The 27,494-nt window shown below is 41.3% G+C and overlaps 1 protein-coding gene across 4 annotated transcripts in view; it reads left to right on the forward strand.

Annotated features, from left to right (window-relative positions):
- The first annotated feature begins 229 nt into the window (after positions 1 to 229).
- Positions 230 to 27,494, forward strand: part of SENP5 (SUMO specific peptidase 5) — a 53,216-nt gene continuing 25,951 nt past the window's right edge. For 3 of the 4 annotated variants that reach the window (XM_028101167.2, XM_088024968.1, XM_028101170.2), the window contains exons 1-2: positions 230 to 360; positions 25,498 to 27,035. In XM_028101167.2, the coding sequence (XP_027956968.1) occupies positions 25,529 to 27,035 (1,507 nt within the window). In that variant the 5' untranslated portion in view covers positions 230 to 360; positions 25,498 to 25,528. Of the gene's footprint in view, positions 361 to 15,309; positions 15,380 to 25,497; positions 27,036 to 27,494 lie in introns of those variants that run through there. The other variant, XM_028101168.2, reaches the window with a different exon arrangement.

Below are 27,494 nucleotides of genomic sequence, written 5' to 3' on the forward strand. Positions count from 1 at the left end.
GTAAGAGACCAGTCGAGCGAGCCGGGCGCGCCGGACGGAGACCCCGGGGGGTGGGGAAGCCGGCCGCCGGAAGCGGAGGGAAGGCGGAGCCACGCCCCAGCAGCCGGACTGCACTCTCTTTTCCGCTCCCCTCACGATGCCCGGGCGGGGCTAAGGCGGAAGGGCACGGAAGGAGGTGACGCTATAAGTGAGCGCCGGCGGTGGCTCCAAAGGAAGCTCGGTGGTTGTGGCGGCTGCGTGCAGGCCAGGCACCTCCTCAGTGACGGGGGTTCCCTAGAAGTGGCGAAGGCGGGGCCCCAGGCTGAGCTGCCGCAGTATCTCGACCCGCGGTGCGGCAGGTGCCGGCAGCGAGGGACGTAGGTAAGCAGGAGCCCGGGTGTCAAATCGGAATGAGTTACGGACCGGGCTAGCTAGCCATTCCCGCGCCAGTGCGCGCCAGCTCAGCAGCCCGGCCTGGAGGCCTCAAGCGCTGCCCTCCCCCCACGCTCGAACCGGAGGCAGCAAATTTCTCCCTGGGCGCTGCTGTGCTTTTCTGGGGGCGTGCAGGGAGCTCGTCCCGAGGCACCGCTCTGCTCCCCTTTTTCTCCCCAGTCTGAACTGTAGGACGCAGAAGCAAAGCTAGCGCCCCCGGCCTCTCCTCCTGAGGCCAGGGAAAGATTTGAAAGGAGGAGCTGCTGTTAGAGGTCCTCCCGCTGCTGGCGTTTTGGAAGCCAAGGGTTTATATTTGTTCCGACCGTTCGACTTCCTTCCTGCCTTTGGTTCCTTCGCCCCGCACTCCTGGGACCTTGTTGTAGTGAATGGGTATGGCACAGTTAAACACTAGGGTGGTGGGAAGCTTGTTTTCTATCATGCTTTCTGTTTTTCTGTCTCTACCATGCAATATCAACCCCTGTTGCGCTGGGCCACTCTGTTGGGGGAAGAGGGACGCGGAGAGGATGTGGGAAATGAGGGATTTAAGAGTCGGAAGAGCTGAGTTAAAAATCTTAGCCTGCCATTTGGTAGTGGTTTTAATCTCGTGCTAGATACTTCGACATTTTTAACCACACGTAAAGGGGCGCTTTCTTATGCCTATATAAATTGGGAGAATGAAGTGAAAAAAAAAAGCAGAACATCAGTCATTTTTAAATGTTTTGGATTTAAGAATATCCTGGGCAGTTAATGGTAGGTTCCTAATTATGTATTTTACGCGGAATAACTAAGCTTGGTATGGAGGAGGGTTGTGTGGATAGAACCTAACTGCAGGCTCTGCTTTGGGTTGGGCAGCATTAGGAAGAGGTCAGACTCTCCTAGCCGCCCAGATGGCTCATGTTTATTGATAAAACATTATTCGTATATGAGGAAGAAGCGAAATCAGTTTTGCTTCTTCTTCAAGATGGTTTTGCCCAGTGGACCCTTTCTAGGAAGAAGAGCTGGAGGGGCTTCATTTACACCTTGGCCCGCTTTAGAAGGAATTCTTTGCACATATTTCTGAGGACCCCTGCACTGTGCTTCTAACAGAGTTCAATTAACACTTCATGTTAATTGAAAATGTGCAAAGAATAAATACAAGAACTTGACCCTTTGAGTGGCTGGATATTATGGTTATGAGTTAATCTGAGGAGCTGCCCTTCTCTGTATTGGAGAGAGTAAAACATAACACCACTCTGAAGTTTAATAGACCCTAAGTTAGAGTGTTTGGGGAGGAGGGAGTGGATATGCAGTCAAGTGATTTGAGTGAGTAGCACCTGTTCTTAAAATTGCTTGGTCAGACAAATTAAGGATGCTTTCCTTTCCTCAGTGGAACATGATGATGGCTGCTATGCATAATGTAGCCAAGTGCAGTCTCCAATTCCTTTGATACAGAATTGTCAATTGGGAATTTTAACTCGTGGACACAAAAGGGACCTTTGAGGGTCATCTAATCCAGTGGTTCCAAAACCTGGGTGGGCATTGGAATCATTTGGGGAATTAATACAAAACTCTGGATGCCTGGGCACTACCTCAGTAGATCTGATGTGTGACCTGGGTATTTGTGGTTTTTAAATAGCTTCTCAGGTGATACTCATGTTTGAAAACCCAGATGTAGAGCAGGTTTTACATATTAGTTTATGAACAAGCTCCGAGACGAAGTGTAATGCCCTTAACAAATAACTTTACTTGAATCAGTAGTACTCTTTCAGGTTTTGTACCACGTTGAGCCCAGAAGATAAGTCCTGTAAGTCAGTAGCTCAGTATAATTCTGTTTTTGTAGTTTCCTATGCATTAAAACTTCCTAAAGCTCTTTGATGAAAGTATTAGATTTTACAATAAAGTTTCTTACTGAATATTGCTTAGGTTTGTTTTTTGGCCTAAGTATATAAAGGTTATATCACTTTGTATATCAGTTTTTTAGTAGGCTTTTATGCCAAGCTTTCATAAACCATGGAAAAATTCCAATTTAAGACAATTTTGCTTTTGTTTTGGCTTATAAACCCAGTGCACTGTATACAGATTGCTTTTTTTTTTTTTTTTGAAACCCCTTCCTCCATCCTGGTATGCACAACCACTTTGTATCATTTGTCAGCTTCCAGTGGAATACAGTTTGAGAACTGGGCTCTAAAGGTCTCTAATTTCCTATAAACACCTAATTTACCTAGAGGCTTTCAGTATTTAAGCTTGTCCTTGAATTTTTAGTCCCGTTTTCTTGGTTTAGTTGTAATGTGCCACTGATTTAAAGAATATGGTAGATTCCTGGAAAGGATCAACTGATTAGGTGGTAATAGTGCTTCATATGTACTTTTCTTACACTGGAAAAGTCATATATATATATGTGTAATATTTTCAGAATTACCAAGGTAATAGGCCATCAGGCAGAGTTGAACATTCTCTTTAGGGAGATACACTTATTCTCAAATTATTCTTCAATAACCCCCTCAATGCTTTAGTATTTCTATTCTGTGTTATTAGTAGACAATGGACCCTACTTTACAAATCCTCCAGAGGAGGATGCCCAATTATTTTCTAAAAGTGACCCTATTTATGGTATGTTACCTTTCAACAACTAGATGACAAAGGGCATTCTTAAACTTGCTGATTAAAAAAAAAACGTATTGGGGCGCCTGGGTGGCTCAGTCATTAGGCATCTGCCTTCAGCTTGGGTCATGGTCCCAGGGTCCTGGGATCGAGCCCTGCATCGGGTTCCCTGCTTAGTGGAAGCCGCCTTCTCCCTCCCCCACTCCCCCTGCTAGTGTTCCCTCTCTCACTGTGTCTCTCTCTGTCAAATGAATAAATAAAATCTTTAAAAAAAAAAAAAAACATGTTAAAGGGTGCCCAGCTGGCTTAGTTGGTAGAGCATGTGACTCTTGATCTTGGGGTCATGAGTTCGAGCCCCACATTGGGTGCAGAGATTACTTAAATGATTAAAGCAAACAGACAAACCATGTTAACAAATACATAGTCCATGAATTTGAGTCTAGGGAAACATATGATATGTGTCTTAGATGAAAAGCCAAGTCACCGAGTCTCTAAATTTATTTTTGTGTCTGAAATACCCTAATTCTGAGGTTTTAAAAATTGCTGTGTTTCAGATTCTGACAGAGCACACTTTTCAAGTAGAGGTACTTAAAAGGGTACATATGGATCCAGGGTCCCAATTTTAATCTAAACTGATATTACAGATTTAACATAGAAACAGATGCAGGGTGAGGGTAATAACTTGAAGACCTAGTGCTGGTTCTTGAGGCAGTCTTCTATGTCTGTGAGGACTTGAGACCAAAACTGGATACTTAATCTACTTTATATCCAGTGGCTGAATGTGATGAAAATATTACCAGTAGGGACTATAAATGTGTAAGTCTCCAGTTCTCAGTCTTGGTCTTTTTTATGGTTCATTCATGTTCCCTGATGCCAATGGGCATTATTTTTTTGTTTTTATTGTTTTTAATCTTGTTTCCTGTAGCCCAAGCCCAAGGTGGCATTGGCCTCAGGGGACTGGCAGAGGGTGAAGCCAACCTTGGGTGTGATTGTGATGGAGTTATCCTGAGTTTATTTGTAAGAGGGGCAAAAACTAGAGCTTAAGCTAAACACACACATGAAAAGTGTTAAGATGCCCGCTGGGGGCTGCCTGGGTGGCTCAGTCAGTCAAGCGTGCCTGACTCTTGGTTTTGGCTCAGGTCCTGATCTCAGGGTCCTTTGATCAAGCCCCGCATCAGGCTCCATCCTCAGCGTGAAGTCTGCTTGAAATTCTCTCTTGCTCTCCTTCTGCTCTTTCTGCTCCTGCTGTATCTCTAGAATGAATAAAATCTTTAGTGGGGAAAAAAAATCTTGTTTCCTATTACAAGCCATTCGTTCTCTCATATTTCTGGGATGGGTAACCCCACACCTATTTATTTGCTGTACAACAGCTATGACTGTCTTATTACTTTTGCTAAAAAGAACTTTTTCATAATGGTGCTTGAGTTAACGTGTATAGTGGCTGCACTGCAAACTTTTACCCAAATACTGGGTCCCTTAAGGATTGTTCAGACTTAGGGCTCTCTTGGAGTCAGTGAGTACCTCATAAAAGTTGAAAGCTCATTTTTTTTTTTTTTTTTTTTAGATTTTTATTTATTTGAGAGAGAGAGTGAGAGAGAGAGAAAGCACAAGCCAGGGGAGAGAGGCAGAGGGAGAAGCAGACTCCGTGCTGAGCAGGGAGCCCGATGCGGGGCTCCATCCCAGGATCCCGGGATCATAACCTGAGCCAAAGGCAGAATGCTTAACCGACTGGGCCACCTACGCACCCCTGGAAGCGCATTTTTGTTTTCCTTGTGTGTGTGTTTGATATTTGAACAAATGTTGGTATTTGGTGAATATGAACACAACAGCAGTGCTGAGAACACTGGGGCAGAAATGTAGAGAGACCCCCTGTGGAGGTTGCTTTTAATTTTGATTACATGGGCTCTGAGTACATTCTTGGGATTTGTGGATTTTAGGGTGTACTGATGGAGTCTTTTTTTGGAGAACGTTTAGTAACAGTATCTTTGGCTTTCCTCTTGAGTTAGATTCCTCAAAAAAGAATCTTCAGATCTTCTGCTTGGAGCTTATAAGCTGGCTTCCGGCAGTCTGGGGTAGAGGTCTTAGCCCTTAGAGGGTAAACTCCACTTATGTTCATTTAACTCAACTCTTTTCAGTGTGAGACCCTCATTCTCAACTGGACCAGCTGTTTTCCCGTCCAGGAATCCATTGTTTTACCCTCTTGAGCTGCAGTGTCCAATCTGGTAGCCAGTAGCCACATGTAGCAACTTAAATTTAATAATTAAGATTAAAGAATAAGTTCCTCCTTTGCATTAGACACATTTCAAGTGGTAACTGTATGTGTCCAGAGGCTACCATATCAAACAGGGCAGATATAAACTATTTCTATCATTGCAGAAGGTTTATTGGACAGCACTGTTCTAGTATAGAAAATAATGCTCCATGTTTCTGCAAGGGTGGAATAGGGGTTGTTGTCTGGTTTTTGTGGAGAGTAGGAGGATAAATGATTTGACCAATCTTGTTTTAAGCACCATGTTCATACCTCTTTTATAGAACCTGCTGCTGCCAATACCTGACCAGTTTTGGGGCACTGTTGTATAAATTGGATTGCTTTTCCTCATTGCAAGCTTGAGATTAACTTTCTTCAGTCTCTCTCTCTTTTTTTTTTTTTTTTAACTTTCTTCGGTCTTTAAGTCATTCTGCATTCCAACCTCAAGAAGGTTTTGTTGTTGTCCTCTCTTCCATTTTGTGTATGTATACTTAAAACAACCCAAACCCTTTGACCTGTACATTTCATTGTATATAAATTATATCTTAAAAAATGAAGTTAAAATAATGTTTTCTTTTTTTTTTTTTTAAAGATTTTATTTATTTGACAGAGGTAGCGAGAGCAGGAGCACAAGCAGGGGGAGCGGGAGAGGGAGAAGCAGGCTTCCCGCGGAGCAGGGAGCCCGATGTGGGACTCGATCCCAGGACCCTGGGATCATGACCCGAGCCGAAGGCAGACGCTTAACGACTGAGCCACCCAGGCGCCCAGTAATGTTTTATTTTCATCTTAATGGGATTTAGGAGGGAGTAAGAGTAAAATCTGTTCAGTCTGCCGTCTTTTTCCATAAGTAAAGTACGCCATCAGCATTTAAATATGTACAACTGTCTCCATTTTAAAAAACTCTGCCTGTCTCCTATTTACTCGGGCTTCTTGAGCAATTTTATATATTGTCGTCTACTCCATCTTGGTTTTGTCCTCTTCATTCTACTAAAATTTCTCTTACAAATGTCATGAGAATCAAATGGAGACTTTTTAATTTTATTTTTTTTTTCATTTTCAGAAAGTTTTTATTGAGATTGTGATGGCATTATATTTGAGATTGATTTTTCTTTTTTATTCAGTTAGCCACTGAATGTATAGTACATCATTAGTTTTTGATGTAGTGTTCAGTGATTCTTTAGTTGCATATAACACCCAGTGCTCAACACGTGCCTCCTTAATGCCCATCACCCTGTTACCTCATCCCTCCACTCCCCTCCTCTCTGAAACCCTCGGTTTGTTTCCCGGGGTCCAGAATCTCTCATGGCTCGTCTCCCTCTCTGATCTCTCCCCCTTTGGATTTCCCTCCCTTCCCCTATGGTCCTCTGTGCTATTGCTTATATTCCACGTATGAGTGAAACCATATGATAATTGACTTTCTCTGCTTGACTTATTTCACTTAGTATAATCCCCTCCAGATCCATCCATGTCAATGCAAATGGTGGGTATTCATCCTTTCTGATGGCTGAATAATATTCCATTGTATATATGGATCACATCTTCTTTATCCATTCATCTGTTGAAGGGCATCTCGGCTCCTTCCACAGTTTGGCTATTGTGGACATGGCTGCTATGAACATTGGGGTGCATGTGTCCCTTTCCACTACATCTGTATCTTTGGGGTAAATACCTAGTAGTGCAATTGCTGGGTCGTAGGGTAGCTCTGTTTTTAACATCTTGAGGAACCTCCTACTGTTTTCCAGAGTGGCTGTACCAGCTTACATTCCCATCAACACAAATGGAGACTTTTTTAATCCCTACCTTTTTTTTTTGAAGTGATGTCCGTGCCCAACGTGGGGCTCGAACTCATGACCCTGAGATCAAGAGTCTCATTCTCTACTGACTGAGCCGGACAGGCACCCAGTCCTTATCTTGATTGACTTCTCAATAGCCTTTGACCATTTCCCTCCTTCTAGAAACTTTCTCTAGCTTTCCTGACACCACACTAACCTAATTTTCTACCTCTTTCCCTGTTCATTTCTTCTCACTTTCCTTGCTAAGTAGTCTTCTTCCTTTACCTCACTGTTAACATCCTAGAGTTCCTCAGAATACTTCCGTAGGGTGCATTTGCTTCTATCTCTTACAGATTCTCTGTAGGTGAGCTTGTCAATTTCTGTAGCTTTAGTTACTGTAAGCTGATGGCTTAAAGTGGGATTCCTGTGATATCCTCTTTTTAGACTTCCTGACCTGTATATCTAATAGTATATGTCCACTTGGATTTCCTATGGTCACCTCAAGTCTAACATGTCTAAAGCTAAAGGCATAGCCAGTATAACTTTGCTCCAGTCTTTCTCCATTTGTTCCTTATAAATTATGCAAATATACAATAAAATATACAAAATTTATTTTATATAATAAACATCTTATTAATAAGATTTTCCAGTTATTATACTACCTTTAAGTGTTGGGAAGAATAAATTCCAAATCTCCTTTTATGTTGGTAGTACACAATGAGAGTATATTTGAATTTCGTATTAAAAAGTTTTATTTAGGGACGCCTGGGTGGCTCAGTCGGTTAATGGTCTGCCTTTGGCTCAGCTCATGATCTCGGGGTCCTGGGATTGAATCCCGCATCAGGCTCCCTACTTGGTGGGAGTCTCCTTCTCCCTCTCCCCCTCTGTCTCTCCTCTCTAAATAAATAAATAAATAAATAAAATCTTAAAAGTTTATATTAAATGTCCTTTTCCATTGATAAAGAAGTAAAGTAAAATACAATACCCTAAACCAGAGGTTGCCAGACTTTCTTTGTTCACTGCCCCCTTAATGTTTTTTTTGTAGTGCCCTCAGGCCCAGTAGTTTATTAAGTAATTAGTAATGCTTTAGGTAATCAGATCTAAACAACTTAATAAGTATGTTCTAGCAACCTAAAAAAGTACACATAAATTGTATTTTTAAATTATACTTTAAAATTTTTTTTTTAAAGAATTTATTTATTTGACAGAGAAAGAGATAGCAAGAGCAGGAACACAAGCAGGGGGAGTGGGAGAGGGAGAAGCAGGCTCCCCGCTGAGCAGGGAGCCCGATGCGGGGCTCGATCCCAGGACCCTGGGATCATGACCCGAGCTGAAAGCAGCCACCCAACCGACTGAGCCACCCAGGTGCCCCTATATTTTTAAATTTTTTAATTTATTTAAAAAAATACACATAAATTGAAAGACTATAGTTTTTTTATTTCATTCTTAAATAACCACAATTACTTAATGCATTTGTTGGGCACTACAGAACTTCTCAAACCTTGGAACCATTAGACACTGCCACCCACATTTCCTGTTCCAAATTGATTTTGCACAGTATTTTTTTTTTAATCATCACAGCAACCAACAAAAAACCAGCTTTGCAAAGATATGATATCATCAAAAGGAGTATACCAGGATATAATTTGAAACTGAACTATATTAAGTTGGTAGTTTGTGGAGTGCTTCACAGGTATGACAGATAAAGAATGTCATTTTTTTCCCTCTGATTTAGAATACCTTATGACATCCCTGTGAAGTTACTGCAGAACTCCAGGGTACCTTGGTACACAGTTTAGGAATTTTGGGCCTAAAGTGTTAATAGTTTGGTGTAAAATCTTTTTTTTTTTTTTTAAGATTTATTTATTTGCAAGGGTGAAGGGACAAAGGGAGAGAGAGAATCTCAAGTAGACTCACAGGGCTCGATCTTACGATCCTGAGATCATGACTTAAGCCGAAACCAAGAGTCAGATGCTTAACTGAGCCACCCTGTGGCTGAGCCTCTGGTGTAAATTCTTTTAGACTTTTTTTCCCCTATAAATACTCAAAATATACACACATTTTTTTTTTCTTTTTAACAAAAGTGGGCTCATACATATTGTTTAGCAACTTTTTTTCATTCAGCAGTGTATTATGGTAAAGAAATTGGGTTGAATGTACATATTTAATTCCACACCAGCCTGAAAACTCCATTAAAACTGTAGAGAAGTGAGGGGTCCCTGGCTGGCATAGTCAGTAGAACACACGACTTGATCCTGGGGTGGTGAGTTCAAGCCTCATGTTGGGTATAGAACTTACTTAAAAAACTGTAGAATTGTTGTTAAGTTTTTTTGTTTTGTTTTTGTTTTTTCCCCAAATGACAAAGAATGGGAGCAGTGAGAATAACAACATTCTGGAAGCTGGAAAGCAGAAGAGATTAGTGGTAACTGGTTAGCAGACTTGAGAAAGCTGAATCCTAAACCAACAAGTCGAGAGAGCCAACCAGTAGTCATGTTTGTGTTTCAGAACTTTTTTTTTTTTAAAGATTTTATTTATTTATTAGAGAGAGAGAAACAGTATGAGAGGGGAAAGGGTCAGAGGGAGAAGCAGGTGGGAACCTGATGTGGGACTCGAATCCCAGGACTCCGGGGTCATGACCTGAGCCGAAGGCAGTTGCTTAACCAACTGAGCCACCCAGGCGCCCGTGTTTCAGAACTTTTTAAAAGTTTCTAGATCAGCGGTGTCATGTACTGTGGAAGTGAAGGTGAAAGTGAGACCAAAAAAATTATGTGATTAAAAGTTTTTTTTTTTTAAAGATTTTATTTATTTATTTGACAGAGCGAGTGAGGGAACAAGCAGGGGGAGTGGGAGAGGGAGAAGCAGGCTTCCTGCTGACCAGGGAGCCCGATGCAGGGCTCGATCCCAGGACCCTGGGATCATGACCTGAGCCAAAGGCAGATGCTTAATGACTGAGCCACCCAGGCACCCCTAATTTTGTGCTGAGCACGGAGCCTGTTGCAGGGCTCAGTCTCATACCCGGACGTGACAACCTGAGCTGAAACCAAGAGTCAGACACTTAACTGACTGCACCACCCAGGGACCCCTAAAGATTTTAAGTAATCTCTGCACCCAGTGTGGGGCTTGAGCTCACAACCCTGAGATCAACAGTTGTATGCTCTTCCAACTGAGCCAGCCAGGCACCCCTCAATTACCCTTTTTTATTTTTGTATTTTTTTTTAAAGATTTTATTTATTCATTTGACACAGAACACAAGCAAGGGAGAGAGGCAGAGGGAGAGGGAAAAGCAGACTCCCCACTGAGCAGAGAGCCTGATGCGGGGCTCGATCCCAGGACCTGGAGATCACGACCTTAGCCGAAGGCATCTGCTTAACCATCTGAGCCGCCTAGGCGCCCCTAAATTACCCTTTTTTAAATGTTACTTTTGATTTCCTAGTTTTAGGCTTTATCTATTGACTATGGAACATAAAGATTTAGCTCTCTTTGACATGTGCTCACTTCTATATAAATGTACACATCTTATTGACCTTCTACCTATTCTCATTGTATAGTGATGCTGTAATTTTGGCTAGAAGCAATTTTTCTCGATAGGGGCAGGATTGTCATTTTGGATGAGACCGTTCTTTATCCTATTACATGATATTTAACATTACACTGGGCACTAAATATCAATACCAGCCTGAATTCATTTTAACAACCAAGAATTTCCCACACATTTCCAAATGTTGGATTAAGGTATGATATGGGGTGTCTGGTTGAGAACCATTGGATTAGATCAGTGTTTACCTTCTTATGATTATGTAAATGGTAGTTACAGCTAAGCTATTTACTCTAGGATTTACAATGACTGTTTTTCCCTTTTTCTTTAAAGATTTTATTTATTAGAATGAGCAGGGAGAGTGGCAGAGGGGTAGCAAGAAGCATACTCCTGCTGAGCAGGGAGCCCCATGGGGGGCCTTGATCCCAGGACACTGGGATCATGACCTGAGCCAGAGGCAGATGCTTAACTGACTTGAGCCACCCAGGTGCCCCTGTTTTTCCTTTCTTGTACAACTTTTTCTTGTCCCTGAAGTTAGTAGTCTTTTTAGTTTAATGTTCTCTGTACTTACTACTGATTTATCTTCAAGCTCTCTTCCAGTTGTATTTCCTCTTTGTATTCAGACACTTTAGTAATTCTATCAGTTTCACATTTTTGGAGACCTCTCTCCCAAATCCTTTTAACCTCTTTCTTCTGGATTGGTGGCTCTCTAGGACTGAGACACAGTTGTTACTTTGTGATCTTTCTTTGCCTTTTTCTTTAGTATTTCTCTTTCCTGCATATTGTTTTGGATCTCATTTCCTGGGTCTCCGTTCTTTCTTGATTTACTCCCTCATTTTGTCAGAGTACCTCGTGTGGTTCCCTGAGAAAAAGATGCATGGTAGTTCTATATTTTGATAATTTATGTCTCTGAAAACCTTACTTCTATCCTGTTTTGATTGATGATTTGGCTGAGTTGCAAGTTCTGTGTTCAAAGTAACTTTCCCTCAGACCTTTGAAAGCATTTATACCTTCTCTTCTAGTTTATAATCTTGCTATTAAGATCATTGCCCATCTTGATTTTTATATACAAATAAAAATATTTACATAAATATATTTATGTAATATATAAGTACATAAATTATATAAGTTAATTCATAGTTATAAACAATGAGTAAATAAGTTTATATGTAAATATTTTTATATTTTTAAAATAATTTTTTTAAAGATTTTATTTATGTGAGAGAGAGTGAGAGCAGGGGCAGAGGGAGAAGCAGATTCCCGCTGAGTGGGGAGCCCGCTATATATATTTTTAAGTTAATTTTTTAGTTGAAGTATAGTTGACACAATGTTACATTAGTTTCAGGTATACAGCACAATGATTCAACAAGTTTATATGTTATGCTGTACTCACCCGTGTAGCTAACATGTCACCATACATCGCTATTATAATACCATGAACTGTTCCCTATGCTGTACCTTTTATTCCCACGAGTGACTCTGCCTAACTGGACGCCTGTGTCTCCCACTCCCCTTCACCCATTTTGCTTATTCCTTGACTCCTCTCCCCACTGGTAACCATCAGTTTGTTCTCTGTGTTTATGGGTCTATTTCTGCTTTTTGTTTGTTTGTTTTGCTTTTTAGATTCCACATATAAGTGAAATCATGTGGTATTTTTCTTTCTTTGTCTGACTTATTTCACATAGCATAATACCCCCTAGGTCCATCCACGTCATCACAAATGGCAAAACTTCATTCTTTTTTTATGACTAATACTCTTGTGTGTGTGTGTACACGTGTATAGAGACTATTACTTTGTCCGTCTACTGATGGGACACTTGAGTTGCTTCATATCTTGGTTATTGTAAATAATGATACAGTAAACATAGGGGTGCCTATATCTTTTCAAATAGTGTTTTTATTTTCTTTGTGTAAATACCCAGTAGTGGAATTACTGGATCATATGGTAGTTCTATTTTTAATTTTGAGGGGGAATTTTTTATACGTTTCCTACAATGGCTGTACCAGTTTACACTCCCACCAACAGTACATGATGCTTCCTTTTTCTCCACATCCTTACCAACACTTGTTATTGTTTGTTTGTTTGTTTGTTTCCTAGCCATTCTGAGAGGTGTAAGGTGATAATGTTGTGGTTTTGATTTGTATCTCCCTGATGATTAATGATGTTGGGCATTTTCAGATATTTCATTTGCAAATATCTTCTCCCATTCAGGAGGTTGCCTTTATGTTTTGTTGATAGTTTCCTTTGCTGTGCAAAGGCCTTTTATTTTGGTGTAGTTCCAGTAGTTTATTTTTGCCTTTGTTTCCCTTACCTTAAGAGACATATCTAGAAAAATGTTGCTACGGCTGATGTCAAAGAAATTACTGCCTACGTTTTCTTCTAGGAGTTTTATGGTTTCAGATCTCACGTTTAGGTCTTTAATCCATTTTGAGTTAATTTTTGTGTATGGTTTAAGGAAGTAGTCCAGTTTCATTATTTTGCATGCGGCTCTCTAGTTTTCCCAGCACTATTTATTGAAGAGACTTTTTTTCCCCCATTGTATGTTCTCATCTCTTTTGTTGTAGGTTAATTGGCCATATAAGCATGGATTTATTTCTGGGCTCTTGATTCTGTTCCATTGATCTGTTTTTGTGCTGGTGTCGTACTATTTTGATAACTACAGCTTTGTAGTACATCTTGAAATCTGGGATTGTGATACCTCTGTCTTTGGTTCTTCTTCATCAGAATTGCTCTGGCTATTCAGGGTCTTTTGTAGTTCCATGCAAATTTTACCATTATTTGTTATAGTTCTGTGAAAAATGCTATTGGTATTTTGATAGGGATTGCATTGAATCTATAGATTGCTTTGGATAGTATGGACATTTTAATAATCTCTCAATGCATGAGCATGGCATATCTTTCCATTTGTGTCATCTTCAATTTCTTTCATCAGTGTTTTACAATTTTCACAGTAAGGTCTTTCACGTTCTTGGTTAAGTTTATTTTTAGGTATTCTTTTTGATGCACTTGTAATTGTTTTAATTTCTCTTTCTGCTACTGTTACTAGGGAACAGAAATGCAATTGATTTCTGTGTGTTAATTTTGTATCCTGCAAAGTTACTTAATTCATTCATTCTAAAAGCTTTTTGGTGGAGTCTTTAGGTTTTTCTATGTATAGTATGTCATCTGCAAATAGTGACAGTTAACTTCTTCCTTACAAATATGGATGTCATTTATTTGTTGTGTAATTGTTGTGACTAGGAATTAACAGTACTGTGTTGAATAAAAGTGGTGAGACTGGACATTCTTGTCTTGTTCCTGATCTTGGAGGAAAAGCTCTGTTTTTCACCATTGAGTTGATGTTAGCTGTGGGTTTTTCATGTATGACTGTTATGTTCTGGTATGTTCTCTAAACCCACTTTTTTGGGAGTTTTTGTCATGAAAAGGTGTTAAATTTTGTCATATACTTTTTCTTTACTGAGATGATCATATTTTTGTCCTTCATTTTGCTACTGAGGTATATATCATGTTGATTGATTTGCAAATATTGGAGCCATCCTTGCCTTCCCAGAATCCATTCCATTTGATCTTGCTGAATGAACCTTTTATCATATATTTTGTTAAGATTTTATTTATTTGAGAGAGAGAGTGCATGAGAGAGAGCATGAGCAGGGGGTAGGGGTAGAAGAGAGGGAGAAGCAGGGAGCCCCATGTGGGACTTGATCCCAGGACCCTGAGATCATGACCTGGGCCGAAGGCAGACTCTTAACTGACTGAGCCACCCAGGCACCCCTGTATTCTTTTTTTTTTTTTAATTATTTATTTGAGAGAGAAAGAGCAAGAGAGCGTGTGCGCAAGTTGGGGTAAGGGCAGAGGGAGAAAATATCTAAGCAGACTCCTGAGCATGGACCCCATTGCAGGGCTCAGTCTCATGACCCATGAGATCAGGACCTGATTTCAGCTCAGGATATTCCCTTAATTGACTGAGCCACGCAGGCCCCCCCCTTTTATTTTTTTTTTTTTAAGATTTTATTTATTTGTCAGAACACAAACAAGGGGAGCAGCAGGCAGAGGGAGAAGCAGACTCTCTGCTGAGCAAGGAGTCCAATGCTGGACTCAATTCCAGGACCCTGGGATCATGACCTGAGCCACGCGGGTGTCCCATTTTTATCGTATTCTTTCTTTTTTTTTTTTTTGGTAAGATTTTATTTATTTCTCAGAGAGAGAGAGCACACAAGCAGGGGGAGCGGCAGGCAGAGGCAGAAGCAGGCTCCCCACCAAGCAGGGAGCCTGATGTGGGACTCAATCCCAGGACCCTGGGATCATGACCTGAGCAGAAGGAAGACACTTGGATGCCTTTGTGGCTCATTCGGTTCTTTTTAGCATATTCTTGAACTCAGTTTGCTAATATTTTGTTGAGGATTTTTGCAGCTATGTTCATCAGGGATATTGGCCTGTAATTTTTTCTTTAAGATTTTATTTGAGAGTGAGCATGAGAGAGTGCATGTGAGAGAGAGCACGAGTGCGAGGATGAGCAGGCAGAGGGGGAGGGAGAAACAGACTCCCTGCTGAGCAGGGAGCCCAATGGGGGGCTTGATCCCAGAATCCTGGGATCATGACCTGAGCCGAAGACAGATGCTTAACCAACTGAGCCACCCAGGCGCCCCATCTTTGGTTTCTTTGTTTATCCATTGGGTGTTTAGTAACATGTTGTTTAACCTTCACATGTTTGTGTTTTTCCTTTTTTATAGTTATTTATTTATTTATTTTAAAAGTAATCTCTACACCCAGCATGGGGCTTGGACTCAACCCCAAGATCAAGAACCACATTATCTTCTGACTGAGCCAACCAGGTACCCCTTTTCCATTTTTTTTGTGATTGAGTTCTAGTTTCATCCTGTCCATTCTGGTTGGAAAAGACGCATGATAGGATTTCAGTCTTCTTAAATTTATTGAGACTTGTTTTGTGGCATAACATGTAATCCTGGAGAATGTTCCATGTGCACTTGAAAAAATGTGTATTCTGTTGTTTTTGGGTGGAATGTTCAGTATATATCAGTTATGTCCCTGTGGTTTAATGTATCATTCAAAGACATTGTTTCCTTATTGATTTTCTGCCTGGATGATCTATCCATTGATATAAGTAGGGGAGTTAAGGTCTCTTACTGTTATTATATTACTGTCCATTTCTTCCTTTATGTCTGTTATATTTGCTTTATGTATTTAGTGCTCCAGTATTGGATGCATAGACATTTACAATTGTTATATCCTCTTGTTGGGATTGATGCTTATCATTATGTGATGCCCTTCTTTGTTTCTCTCTTTTTTTTTTCTTTCTTTTCCTTCTTTGTCTCATTATGGTCTTTGTTTTAATATCTGTTTTGTCTGATATAAGTGTTGGCTTTTTTTTCTCTCCCATTTCCATTTGCATTGAATATCTTTTTCCATCCCTTCACTTTCAGTTTGTATATGTCTTTTTTAATTTTAAGATTTTTATTTGAGAGAGAGCATGAGCAGGGGGCGGGGCAGAGGGAGAGGGGGAGAGAGAGAATCTCAAGCAGACTCTGTGCCGATCGTAGAGCCTGACATGGGGCTTGATATCATAACCCTGAAATCATGACCTGAGCTGAAACCAAGAGTTGTTCCCTAACCAACTGAGCCACCCAGGTGCCCCTGTATATGTCTTTTTTTGTGGGGAGAAAAAAGATACTATTTATTTGAAAGAGTGAGTGGGGGGAGGAGTGGATGGAGGGAGGAGGAAAGAATCTCAAGCAGATTCCTTGCTGAGCGCAGAGCCCTACGTGGGCTCATGACCTGAGCTGAAACCAAGAGTTGGACACCTAACCAACCCAGGCACCCAGGCACCCTGTATGTGTGTTTAGGTCTGAAGTGAGTCTCTTGTAGGCAGCATATAGATGGGTCTTGTTTTTTTGATTCTGCCATTTTGTGTCTTGTTTGGAGCATTTAGATCATTTACATTTAAAATAATTATTGGGAAGTATGTATTGCCATTTTTTAAATTGTTCTCTGATTATTTTTGTAGTTCTGTTTCTTTCTTTTGCTCGCTTTGTGGTTGGTGACTTTTGTAGTGTTTTATTTGGCTTTCTTTTTATTTTTTTGTGTATCTGTTATAGATTTCAGGTATGTGATTACCATGAGATTCATATATAAGTATAGCCTAAGTATATAGCAGTGAACATATGTTAAGTTGGTCGTTTAAGTTCAGACACATTCTAAAAGAACTTGTTTTATTCCCCCTCCACATTTTATGTACATGTTTTCATATTTTACATATTTTAATTCATTATTTTCTTACATCTAATTATTGCCTTTTCCACTTAATGAAGTCCCTTTAACATTTTTTGTAAGGCCAGTTTAGTGGTAATGAACTCCTTTAACGTTTGCTTCGGAAATTCCTCTCTCAATTCTGAATGATCATCTTGTCAGGTAGAATATTCTTGGATATAGGTTTTTTCCTTTCCACATACTGGCCTGCAAAATTTCAATTTCAATTTCAAAATTGCAAAAAAAAATTTTTTTAAGATTTTATTTATTTATTTGACAGTGCACAAGCAGGGGGAGCAGCAGGGAGAGGGAGAAGCAGTCTCCCTGCTTGGCAGGGAGCATGATGTGGGGCTTGATCCCAGGACCCTGTGATCATGACCTCAGCCAAGGCAGGTGCTTAACCGACGGAGCCACCCAGGCACTCCTCGCCTACAAAGTTTCTGTTGAAAAATCAGCCGATAACCTCATGGGGTTTCCTTCATATGTAACTTTTTGCTTTTCTCTTGCCTCTTTTAAAATTCTCTCTTTATCTTTAAACTCTGACATTTTAGTTATTATATGTTATGTTTTGGACCTCTTTGGGTTCCTCTTGTTTGGAACTCTCTTTCCTGAACCTGGATGTCTGTTTCCTTCCCCTAGTTAGGAAAGTTTTAAGGTATTATTTCTTCAAATAAGTTTTTTCTGCCCCCTTCTCTCTCTCTCTTTTTCTTCCAGGACCCCTATAATGTGAGTGTTTGTTTGCTTGATATTGTCCAGGAGATTGCTTAATGTACCTCATTAAAATTTTCTTTTTCTTTTTACTTTTCAGCTTGGGTGCTTTCTATTACCTTGTCTTCCAGATGCTGATTGTTTCTTCTCATCCATTGATTTACTGTTGATTCCCTCTAATGTATTTTTCATTTTAGTTTTACTGTATTCAACTTTGATTGGTTCTTGTTTACATTTTCTGTATCCTTATTGGAAGTTTTCACTGAGTTCTTTCACTCTTCTCTCCAGTCCATTGAACATCTTTAAGAGAATTACTTTCAACTCTTATCAAACATTTGCTTATCTCTGTTTCACTTAGTTCTTTTTTTGAGCTTTTGTCTTGTTCTTTTGCTTGGAGCATATTCCCCCATCTCATTTTGCTTGACTTCCTGTGTTTGCTTCTACGAATTGGGCAGAACAGCTACTTGTAAACTTGAAGGAATAGTCTTGAATATGGTGTTCCCTGTGTAGACTGTATTTGCCTGGTGACTTGCTGACTGTCTGGAGCTGTGGTTGGTGTGGCCCGGGGCTTGTGCATTCTGTACTGGGGCTGCCCTGGTGGCATGGCCAGAGCTGAAGTGGGCTTGCCTGGGGTGGTCCTGAGGCTTTTTGCACAGAGGGGCCTCTGGCAGGACAGCTGAAGCTGATGTGGGTATAGGCCAGGGGAGTCCTGGGGTTGTTTGTGCATGGAGTACCCAGGCAGGACAGCTAAAACTGAGGTGGGCATGGCTGGTGCAGTCTCGGTGCTTTCAGCACAGAGGGTGCTCTGGTGGGATGGCTGGGGCTGGTAGGCCAGAAGCCTGGGGCTCAATGAGGCAGTAAGCCAGTTAGAATACCCAGACCCTGACCCCATCCATGCCATCAAGGTGGAGGGGGGATTATAAACTGGCACGTGCTAGTCCCTTCAGCTCTGAGAAAGTCCCAGCAACTCCCCTACCTTTTAACAGTGTTGTAGGGCTAGTTCTCTTTATGTTCTAGTTGTTCTTCTGTCTGTCTGTCTGTCTGTCTGTCTAGCTAGCTGGCTATTTATTTATTTATAAGATTTTATTTATTTATTTATTTGAGAGAGCACAAGCAGAGGGAGTGGGAGAGGGAGAAGCAGGCTCCCCGCTGAGCAGGGAACCTGACTCGGGGCTCAATCCCAGGGTTCTGGGATCATGACCCTAGCTGAAGGCAGATGCTTAACCAACTGAGGCACCCGTAAAGGACAGTATTTGTATACAGTCCTTTTGATTCTAGTCCTGTACAGTCAAAGTGTTTTCTAAAATTTGGCTAATTTTTCCCTCCTCTACTTTTTTTCAGTGTAGTTAGGTTATCTATTTGTCATACAGTTAGGTTCATTTGTTATTTGTATTTCATTTTGGATTCCTCTTGCATTCTGGTTGATTTTAATTTTATTTGTATATTTTTAAAGTATATAAAGGATTAACATGGTTGTAAAAGTCAGAACTTTTCAAACAGGCATATTTAGAGAAGTGCCATGCTTCTCTCATCCCTCTTACCATTTTCCTGTTCCTCATTTTTTTCATCCCATTCACATCTACCATGCCCTATAGGTTACTATTCTCATTAGTTTCTGGTTTATCCTCCTCATATTTATATTTTTATTTTGTCTTTTGGGGGGGTCACAAAAGGGCAGATACATGTTTATTTTCTTATTTTTTCTTGTATGAAAGGTGGCTGCTTGGTAAAGAATTTAACTTTGCCCCAAGAGAAATCCTTTGTCTTTGGCTTCTGGGAGGTAATCTCTCAGCCCTTGGACTGTCATCCCTCATTGGAATGTCTGTATTTGCCTGGGGGGCCTTGGATCACCAACAGTCTTACAGAATTTGCATGGGGGCTTTGGACATCAACAATCTAACAGACAGCATGATTTAGGATGGCGGTTGGCCATCCCAGAAAGACCAATGGTATGATTTAGGGTAATGACTTTGGCATCAGTGGATCTCCAGAGAGGCTGAAAGACCGAGCTCAGTCATGTGAGCAATCATTTATGCCTAAAAACCCCCAATAGAAACTCTGGATATCAAGGCTCAAGTGAGCCTTCCTGGCTGGCAGTATTGTCACACGCTGATATCAGGAGGGTAAAGCTGTCCTGGCTCCATGGTAAGAAGACAACTGGAAGCTCCACACTTGTGACTTCTCTTGATTAGGCCCTATGTGCTTCTCCACTTGGCTGATTTTAATCCATATTCTTCAGCTTTAATAAGCCATAACTATGAATATAATAGTTTTCAGTGGGTTCCGTGAGTCCTTCTGGCAAATTATCAAACCTGACGGTTTTGTGAACTCCCTGAGCTTGGAGTTGGTGTCTGTGTGTTACCGTCATGGTGGCACACTACTGATACTGATTTGAACTTTTTTTTTCACCTAACCTGGAAATCATTCCATATTAGTTCATGGAGTTCCTAAAATTTTTTTAAGTAATCTTTACACCCAACATGAGGCTTGAACTCACAACCCCAAGATTAAGAGTTGGGTACTCTACCAACTGAGCCAACCAGATGCCCCTATCTTTTTCTTTTATAGTTTCACTCATTGTGTGGAAGAACCATACTTTATTCAGCTACTGTTCTTTAAGGTTTTCAGTATTTTGCAATTACAGTGTTGCAGTAAATAACCTTGTATTGTGTATTTTCATTATTATTGGATGTGTATATTAAGGATAAATTACTAAAAATGGGGTTGCTGGATTAGAAGGTAAATACTTACCTGGTTTTGTTAGATATTACCAAATTCCCTTCCAAAAGGATTTTATTAGTTTGCATTCCTACCAGCAAAGTATGAAAGTTTCATTTCTGCCACCAACAGAATGTGTTGTCATAATTTTTGCCAGTGTTTTTATTGAGGTATAGTTAACATATAGTATTATATCCGTTTCAGTTGTAAAACATGACTTCGTATTTGTATACATTGCAAAATCATCACTATAAGTAAGTCTAGTTAACATTCACCACCATACATGGTAATCAAGTCTTTTTTCTTGTGATGAGAATTTTTAAGATTTACTTTTAGCAACTTTCAAATATACATACAGCATTATTAACTATAGTCACCCGGCTGTACATTACATTTCCATGACTGACTGACTTTATAACTGGAAGTTTGTACCTTTTGGACCTCCTCCACCCATTTTGGGCAACTCCCCAACCCCACCCTTTGCCCATTTTTTTTGAGTGAAGTTGAACATCTTTTCTCGTGTAAGGGCTGTTTAAAAATCTTTATTTGTGAATTGTCTCCTCTCTTTTCCCCATTTTCCCATCAAGCTTTTTTTGTTTTGTTTTAAGGTTTATTTTTTTTAAGGGTGTCTGGGTGGCTCAGTTGTTAAGTGTCTGCCTTCAGCTCAGGTTATGATCTCAGGGTCCTGGGATCAAGCCCCGTGTTGGACTTCCTGCTCAGCGGGAAGCCGGCTTCTCCCTCTCCCACTTGCCCTGCTTGTGTGCCCTCTCTCACTGTCTCTCTCTCTGTCAAATAAATAAAATTTAAAAAAAAATTTATTTTTTTAGAGAGAGAGCACATGCAGGGGTGTGGGCAGGAGCAGAGAGAGAGGGAGAGAAAGAACCTCAAACAGATTCCCCGTTGAGCACGGAGCCCGATGTGGGGCTCGATTTCACCACCCTGAGATCATGACCTGAACCAAAATCAAGTTGGTTGCCCAACTGACAGTCACCCAGGCACCCTCCCCACCTTAAAAAAAAAAAAAAAAAAGATTTATTTATTTGAGAGAGAGAGCTGGGGGAGGAGCAGAGGGAGAGGGACAAACCCTGACATGGGGCTTGATCCCATGACTCTGAGATCATGACCTGAGCTGAAAAGGATGCTTTTTTTTTTTTTTTTAAGATTTTATTTATTTATTTGACAGAGACACAGCGAGAGCAGGAACACAAGCAGGGGGAGCAGGAGAGGAAGAAGCAGGCCTCCCGCTGAGCAGGGAGCCCGATGTGGGACTCGATCCCAGGACCCTGGGACCATGACCCGAGCCGAAGGCAGACGCTTAATCAACTGAGCCACCCAGGCGCCCCAGCCCTTTACTCTCTATTGAGGTTTTTAATTCTGCTATTTTACATTTCCAAGGTCCCTTATTGTTTTTGATTGTTCCTTAAAAAATATAACAGCCTATTCTTTTCTTTCCCTCCCAGTGGATGTATTCTTTTTTCTTTGTAGATAGTGTTAGTTTTTTTCTTCCATCTTATCTTTTTAGTGTATAGGTAAATATAGGTAGCATAACATTTGCCATTTTGATCATTTTTAGGTATGATATCATATTTTAGTTCAGTGGCATTAAATACATTCACATTGTTGTGCAACCATGGCCAACAGTCCATCTTCAGAACCTTTTTCATCTTAAAGTGAAACTCTGTACCCATTAAACAATAACTCCCCTTCCCCCCCTTAGTTTTTTCAAGTTGACTACTCTAAAAAAAGCAAAAACTTATTATGATCTGTTTGTTTTGGTCCACTTTTCAAGCCTTGGAAATCTGGTGAATCTTGGTTATCCTGTTTTTTTTTTTTTTAAGATTTTATTTATTTGCCAGAGGCGGGGGGCATAAGCAGGGGGAGCAGCAGGCAGAGGGAGAAGCACACTCCCCGCCGAGCAAGGAACCCGATGTGGGACTCAGTCCCAGGACCTTGGGATCACGACTGGAGCCGAAGGCAGTTGCTTAACCGACTGAGCCACCCAGGCGTCCCTGGTTATCCTGTTATTTTAAAGAACCATTAAGAGATTGCTTGGAAATTGTGAGCATGTCGTGGGACTTGTCAGCTTTGGGTGTACTTTGGGCCATCCTGGGCCATTTTGGGGGGATATCTGTATTTATGTATTGTCTTGTGGACTAATCAGATTCTCCAGAGAAGAATCTTCTAATCTCCTACTTGGATGGATAAGACAAACTACCAGGGTTCTGAGATGTGAGTGGGAAAGTGTTGGGGTTCGTATATTCAGTGTATAATTCCATCTTCATATTATGCCTGAGATAACCCTGGCTGCAGAGCTTCAGTTTTACTCTTTCTGAAGACTAAACTTCCAGACTTGGGTAGTGAAAGGGCAGTTACTTGCTGTGTGGAGTTGGGGGAGGGATTTGGGGTCTCACTGCTTCAAACTTTGGGGTACACTGTAGAGTAATTGTGCAGGCCTGTTTAGTTGAGGCATCCCCCAAAATCAGTATCTGCTGCCCCCCAGGGCTGATCTCCCCCTTGGGGCTATAAACCTTTTTTCTGGGATCTAAATGGGGAAAGGGGCTGGGGAGGGAATTCACTGTATAAAAGTCATATATCCTGTTGTACTCCTGCCCTCAGTTGTGCATGATGTGCCTGACTATCCTGGTTCATCCTCCCCAGAAAGTAAAACTTTTGAATGTAAGGAGAATGCGCATCTTGGGGTCTAACTGCTTCTTTTTTTTTTTTAAGATTTTATTTATTTATTTGAGAGAGAGAATGAGAGATAGAGAGCACGAGAGGGAAGAGGGTCAGAGGGAGAAGCAGACTCCCCGCTGAGCAGGGAGCCCGATGCGGGACTTGATCCCCAGACTCCAGGATCATGACCTGAGCCGAAGGCAGTCGCCTAACCAACTGAGCCACCCAGGCGCCCGGGGTCTAACTGCTTCTTAATCAGACTTTAAACCAGTCCTTCCTTTTTGAGCTCCCTTCTTATTTTGCCCTTCATGGGTATTGTTGCTTCTAGTTCCTGAGCATTTCTGAGGTCCTGTGACTTGCTTCTGGGCTTCCCCTACTGCTGGCTTAGATTTTTCACTCTTTTGGCCTCCTGTAAGTCTGTGATCACTCAACTGTGTGCTTTCTTCTTTCAAAATTGTATTGTTCTAGTCTCCTTTTTAGATTTCTTTGTCCTTGAGAGTTTTTGCCTTTCTTAAAATCCCATTTCTGTCATCTTATTGGGATTTGGAGAGGGAATGGAGGTAAACATGTGCTCAGTCCTTTTTTCCCCCCAGAGAAAACTGATGCACAGAAAGGTAATACAACTTTTCTTTCTTCCTTTTTTTTTTTTTAATTTTTATTATTTATTTGACAGAGAGATAGAGAGGGAACACAAGCGGGGGAGTGGGAGAGGGAGAGGCCGGCTTCACGCCAAGCTGCGAGCCCGATGCGGGGCTCGATCCCAGGACCCTGGGATCATGACCTGAGCCGAAGGCAGACGCTTAACGACTCAGCCACTCAGGTGTCCCGTAATACAACTTTTCTTAATAAGTTATCAGCGAGCTTAGGGATGCCTGGCTGGCTGAGTTGGTTAGGCGTCTGCCTTCGGCTCAGGTCGGCTCAGGTCATGATTCCAGGACGGATGGAGTCCTGAATCAGGCCCCCTGCTCAGTGGGGAGCCTGCTTTTCCCTCTCCCTCCCACTCCTCCTGCTCTCACTGTCTCTCTCTCTCTGACAAATAAATAAAATCTTAAAAAAAGTTATTAGCAAGCTGAAATTAGAGTACTGGTTTTTTGATTCATAGTCTAGTATTTCTTCTATCCCATCTCTAGGGGCTGGCACCTTTCTTTCTTCACTGAAGAGCCTTCAGTAATACTAGATCTTATTAAATTGGAGGGGAAATCCTGTTTGGTTTTGACTGTCATTTTCATCTACCATTCCTAATAAGTGTGTTACCAGAGTTCATTGTGTGTGTGTGTGTGACACACACACACGTTTTTTTTTTTTTTTTCTCAACATTCACTTGAGAGCGGGAACCCTAACTGCATGAAAGCACCTGATAGACTTATCCCGGCATAGTCACTCAAAGTTTTTGACTAACTGACAAAGAGGAGGCTGGTCTCCCTCTTGAAATACTGCTGTTGCATGCATTTATTGAATATCTGCCTCTGGATGTCTATTTACAGCAAAAAGTACCTGCCCTTTTTAAAATTTGATGTATGGAACAAAGTGTTTCAATATGGAATCAGTCTTAAATGGTATGTGGTTCCCCCTCCCTTCCTAGCCCTCAATTTACAAATGAGAGCACAGAATTTGGGTGACTTGTTTAAAGTCACTTAGCTTATGAGGAGCAGTGTCAACACTTAAAGATTCTCTTCTGCTTCCCCACTCTGTCTGCTCCATCAGAAACTGATAGAAATGATTTTTTTTTTTTTTAAAGATTTTATTTATTTGACAGAGAGAGACACAGCGAGAGAGGGAACACAAGCAGGGGGAGTGGGAGAGGGAGAAGCAGGCTTCCTGTAGAACAGGGAGCCCGATGTGGGGCTCAATCCCAGGACCCTGAGATCAAGACCTGAGCCGGAGGCAGATGCTTAATGACTGAGCCACCCAGGCACCCCTTGAAATGATTCTTAAAATTTATTTCTGTCAGAGGCAGCTATACCAAATGGGGTCATGTGAGTGTATTCATGTCTTCCAGTTTTCACTATGGGGAAAACCTTAATCAGGTGAGGCTTTCATTGTGTCTGATAGTCTGTTATTTTTTAATTTTATATTTTTTAAAATTTTATTTATTTGAGGGGTGCCTGGGTGGCTCAGTTGTTGAGCTTCTGTCTTCGGCTCAGGTCATGATCCCAGAGTCCTGGGATTGAGCCCCGCATTGGGCTCCCTGCTCGGCGGGAAGCCTGCTTCTCCCTCTCCCACTCCCCCTGCTTGTGTTCCTTCTCTCGCCTTGTCTCTCTCTGTCAAATAAATTAATGAAATCTTTAAAAATTTTTTTTTTTTTTTTTTTATTTAAGAGAGAGAGCAAGCAGTGGGGAGGGAGAGGTGAATTCCTTACTGAGCAGGGAGCCCAACGTGGGGTTCGATCGCAGGGATCATGACCCCAGCTGAAGGCAGTTGCTTAACCGACTAAGCCACCCAGGCGCCCCTGTGTCTGATAGTCTAAATTGAATTTCATATGCTCTTCTTTTTCTTTGAATTTTGCAGCTTATATTGCCGTGATTATATCTTTATGACCTTATTTTTAGGATAGAAGTGTAACTTTGCTTTCTCTTCTCTTTCTCAGCTTCATCAAGATCTCATTATGCATCAGAAAAATGAAAAAACAGAAGAAAATTCTATGGAGGAAAGGAATCCATTTAGCCTTTTCTGAGAAATGGAATACAGGGTTTGGAGGTTTTAAGAAGTTCTGCTTTCACCAACACTTTTGCATTCTGAAAGCCAAATTGGGAAGGCCAATTACTTGGAGCAGGCAGTTGAAGCATTTCCAGTGCAGAAAAGCCCTTCAAATCCAGAAAACGTGGATCCAGGATGCACCTTTTTTTGCTAAGACAAAGTCCAGTGTGGCTGCTCAAAATGTTAGTACTTTGTCCTCTAAAGTGAAAAGAAAAGACTCTAAACACTTCCTTTCCTCCTCAAGGACCCTCCTAAGACTCCAAGCAGAGAGGCTGCTGTCCTCAGCAAAGAACTCTGACCATGAATACTGTGGAGAGAAAAGTGTCTTGAAGGCAGTTGCTGACTTACCAGCAAGTAATGTTTTAGGTCAGGCCAATGGTCACAGACCTAGGACAGAGCCACAAGCTTCTGACTTTCCTATGAAGTTCAATGGGGAGAGCCAAAGTCCAGGTGAGAGTGGCACAATTGTGGTCACCTTGAGCAACCATAAGAGAAAGCGCTTTTGTTATGGCTGCTACCAGGGTCTGGAGCACCACAGGAATGGGGGACCCCTGATTCCAAAAAAGTTTCAACTTAACCAACATAGAAGAATAAAAGTATCTCCTTTTATGATGTATGAGAAATTATCCATGATTAGATTCCGGTACAGGATTCTCAGATCCCAGCACTTCAGAACAAAAAGCAAAGTTTGCAAGCTAAAAAAAGCCCAGCGAAGCTGGGTGCAGGTCACTGGGGACCATCAAGAGACCCTTAGGGAAAACGGTGAGGGTGGCAGTTGCAGCCCATTCCCTTCCCCAGAACCTAAAGACCCTTCTTGTCGGCATCAACCGTATTTTCCAGATATGGACAGCAATGCTGTGGTGAAGGGAAAGAACTCTCATGTGCCTGATGGCCACACTAAAGGAAGCCCTTTCTTGGGCAAGGAGCTTAGTTTAGATGAAGCATTCCCTGACCAACAGAATGGCAGTGCCACATTTACCTGGGACCAGTCACCCTGTTCCTCTCCTAAGTGGGAGTGTACAGAGCTGATTCATGACATCCCCTTACCAGAACATCATTCTAGTAACATGTTTATCTCGGAAACCGAAAGAGAAGTCATGACTCTGGGTCAGGAAAATCGGACAAGTACTGTCAGTGATGACAGAGTAAAACTGTCACTGTGTGGGGCAGATCAATCTGTGAATAGTGTAGATGGGCCTGTGTCTGAAAAGACTGCTGGGAATGAGAGCTCATGCCAGATGGATGAGGATGGATCTCTCAAGCAGAACATTCTTAGTTCTAAGTTGCTGGACCACCCTTACTGTAAAAGTCCCCTGGAGGCTCCCCTGACATGCAGTGGACTCAAACTAGAAGATCAAGCAGGAAGTGGGAAGAACAGTCAGAAAGTCTCTCCAGTGGATGATGAGCAGCTGTCAATCTGCCTTTCTGGTATGCACTCTTCCTTTATTCTCCCCCAACCTCCAGCCCACAATTGCTGTCCATTATCTTTTCTAGGAGTCCTGTTTTCTCCTTCCACACATGGATTTCCCTTAAAGCAGTTAGACATTCCTCTTTGAAGCCTTCTATATTGCTGTATGACCTAAATGTTCCATAATTTAAGTCTTAGTTAATAGACATTTGTGTTGCTTCCAGTTTCCTTCTATAAATGAAGGTGCAACAAAATTATTCTATATACGTAAACAATTTTTTTCTGTAGTAGTGGAATTGATGGTGAAAGAACACACTTAAAATTTTAAGAGAATTGTGAAGTTACCCTCCAGAAAGTTGAACCAGTTTACATTTGTTAAACTTTACTAATCTTCTAGATCACGAGAGTTTGGGGTTATTTTTTAAGATTTTATTAATTTATTTGAGAGAGGCGCATGTGTGTGCATGGTGGGGATGGGG

This window comes from Eumetopias jubatus, unplaced genomic scaffold, assembly GCF_037043125.1.
Source record: "Eumetopias jubatus isolate StellerSeaLion01/CBP00866 unplaced genomic scaffold, mEumJub1_p1.0 scaffold_1, whole genome shotgun sequence".
NCBI lineage: Eukaryota > Metazoa > Chordata > Mammalia > Carnivora > Otariidae > Eumetopias > Eumetopias jubatus.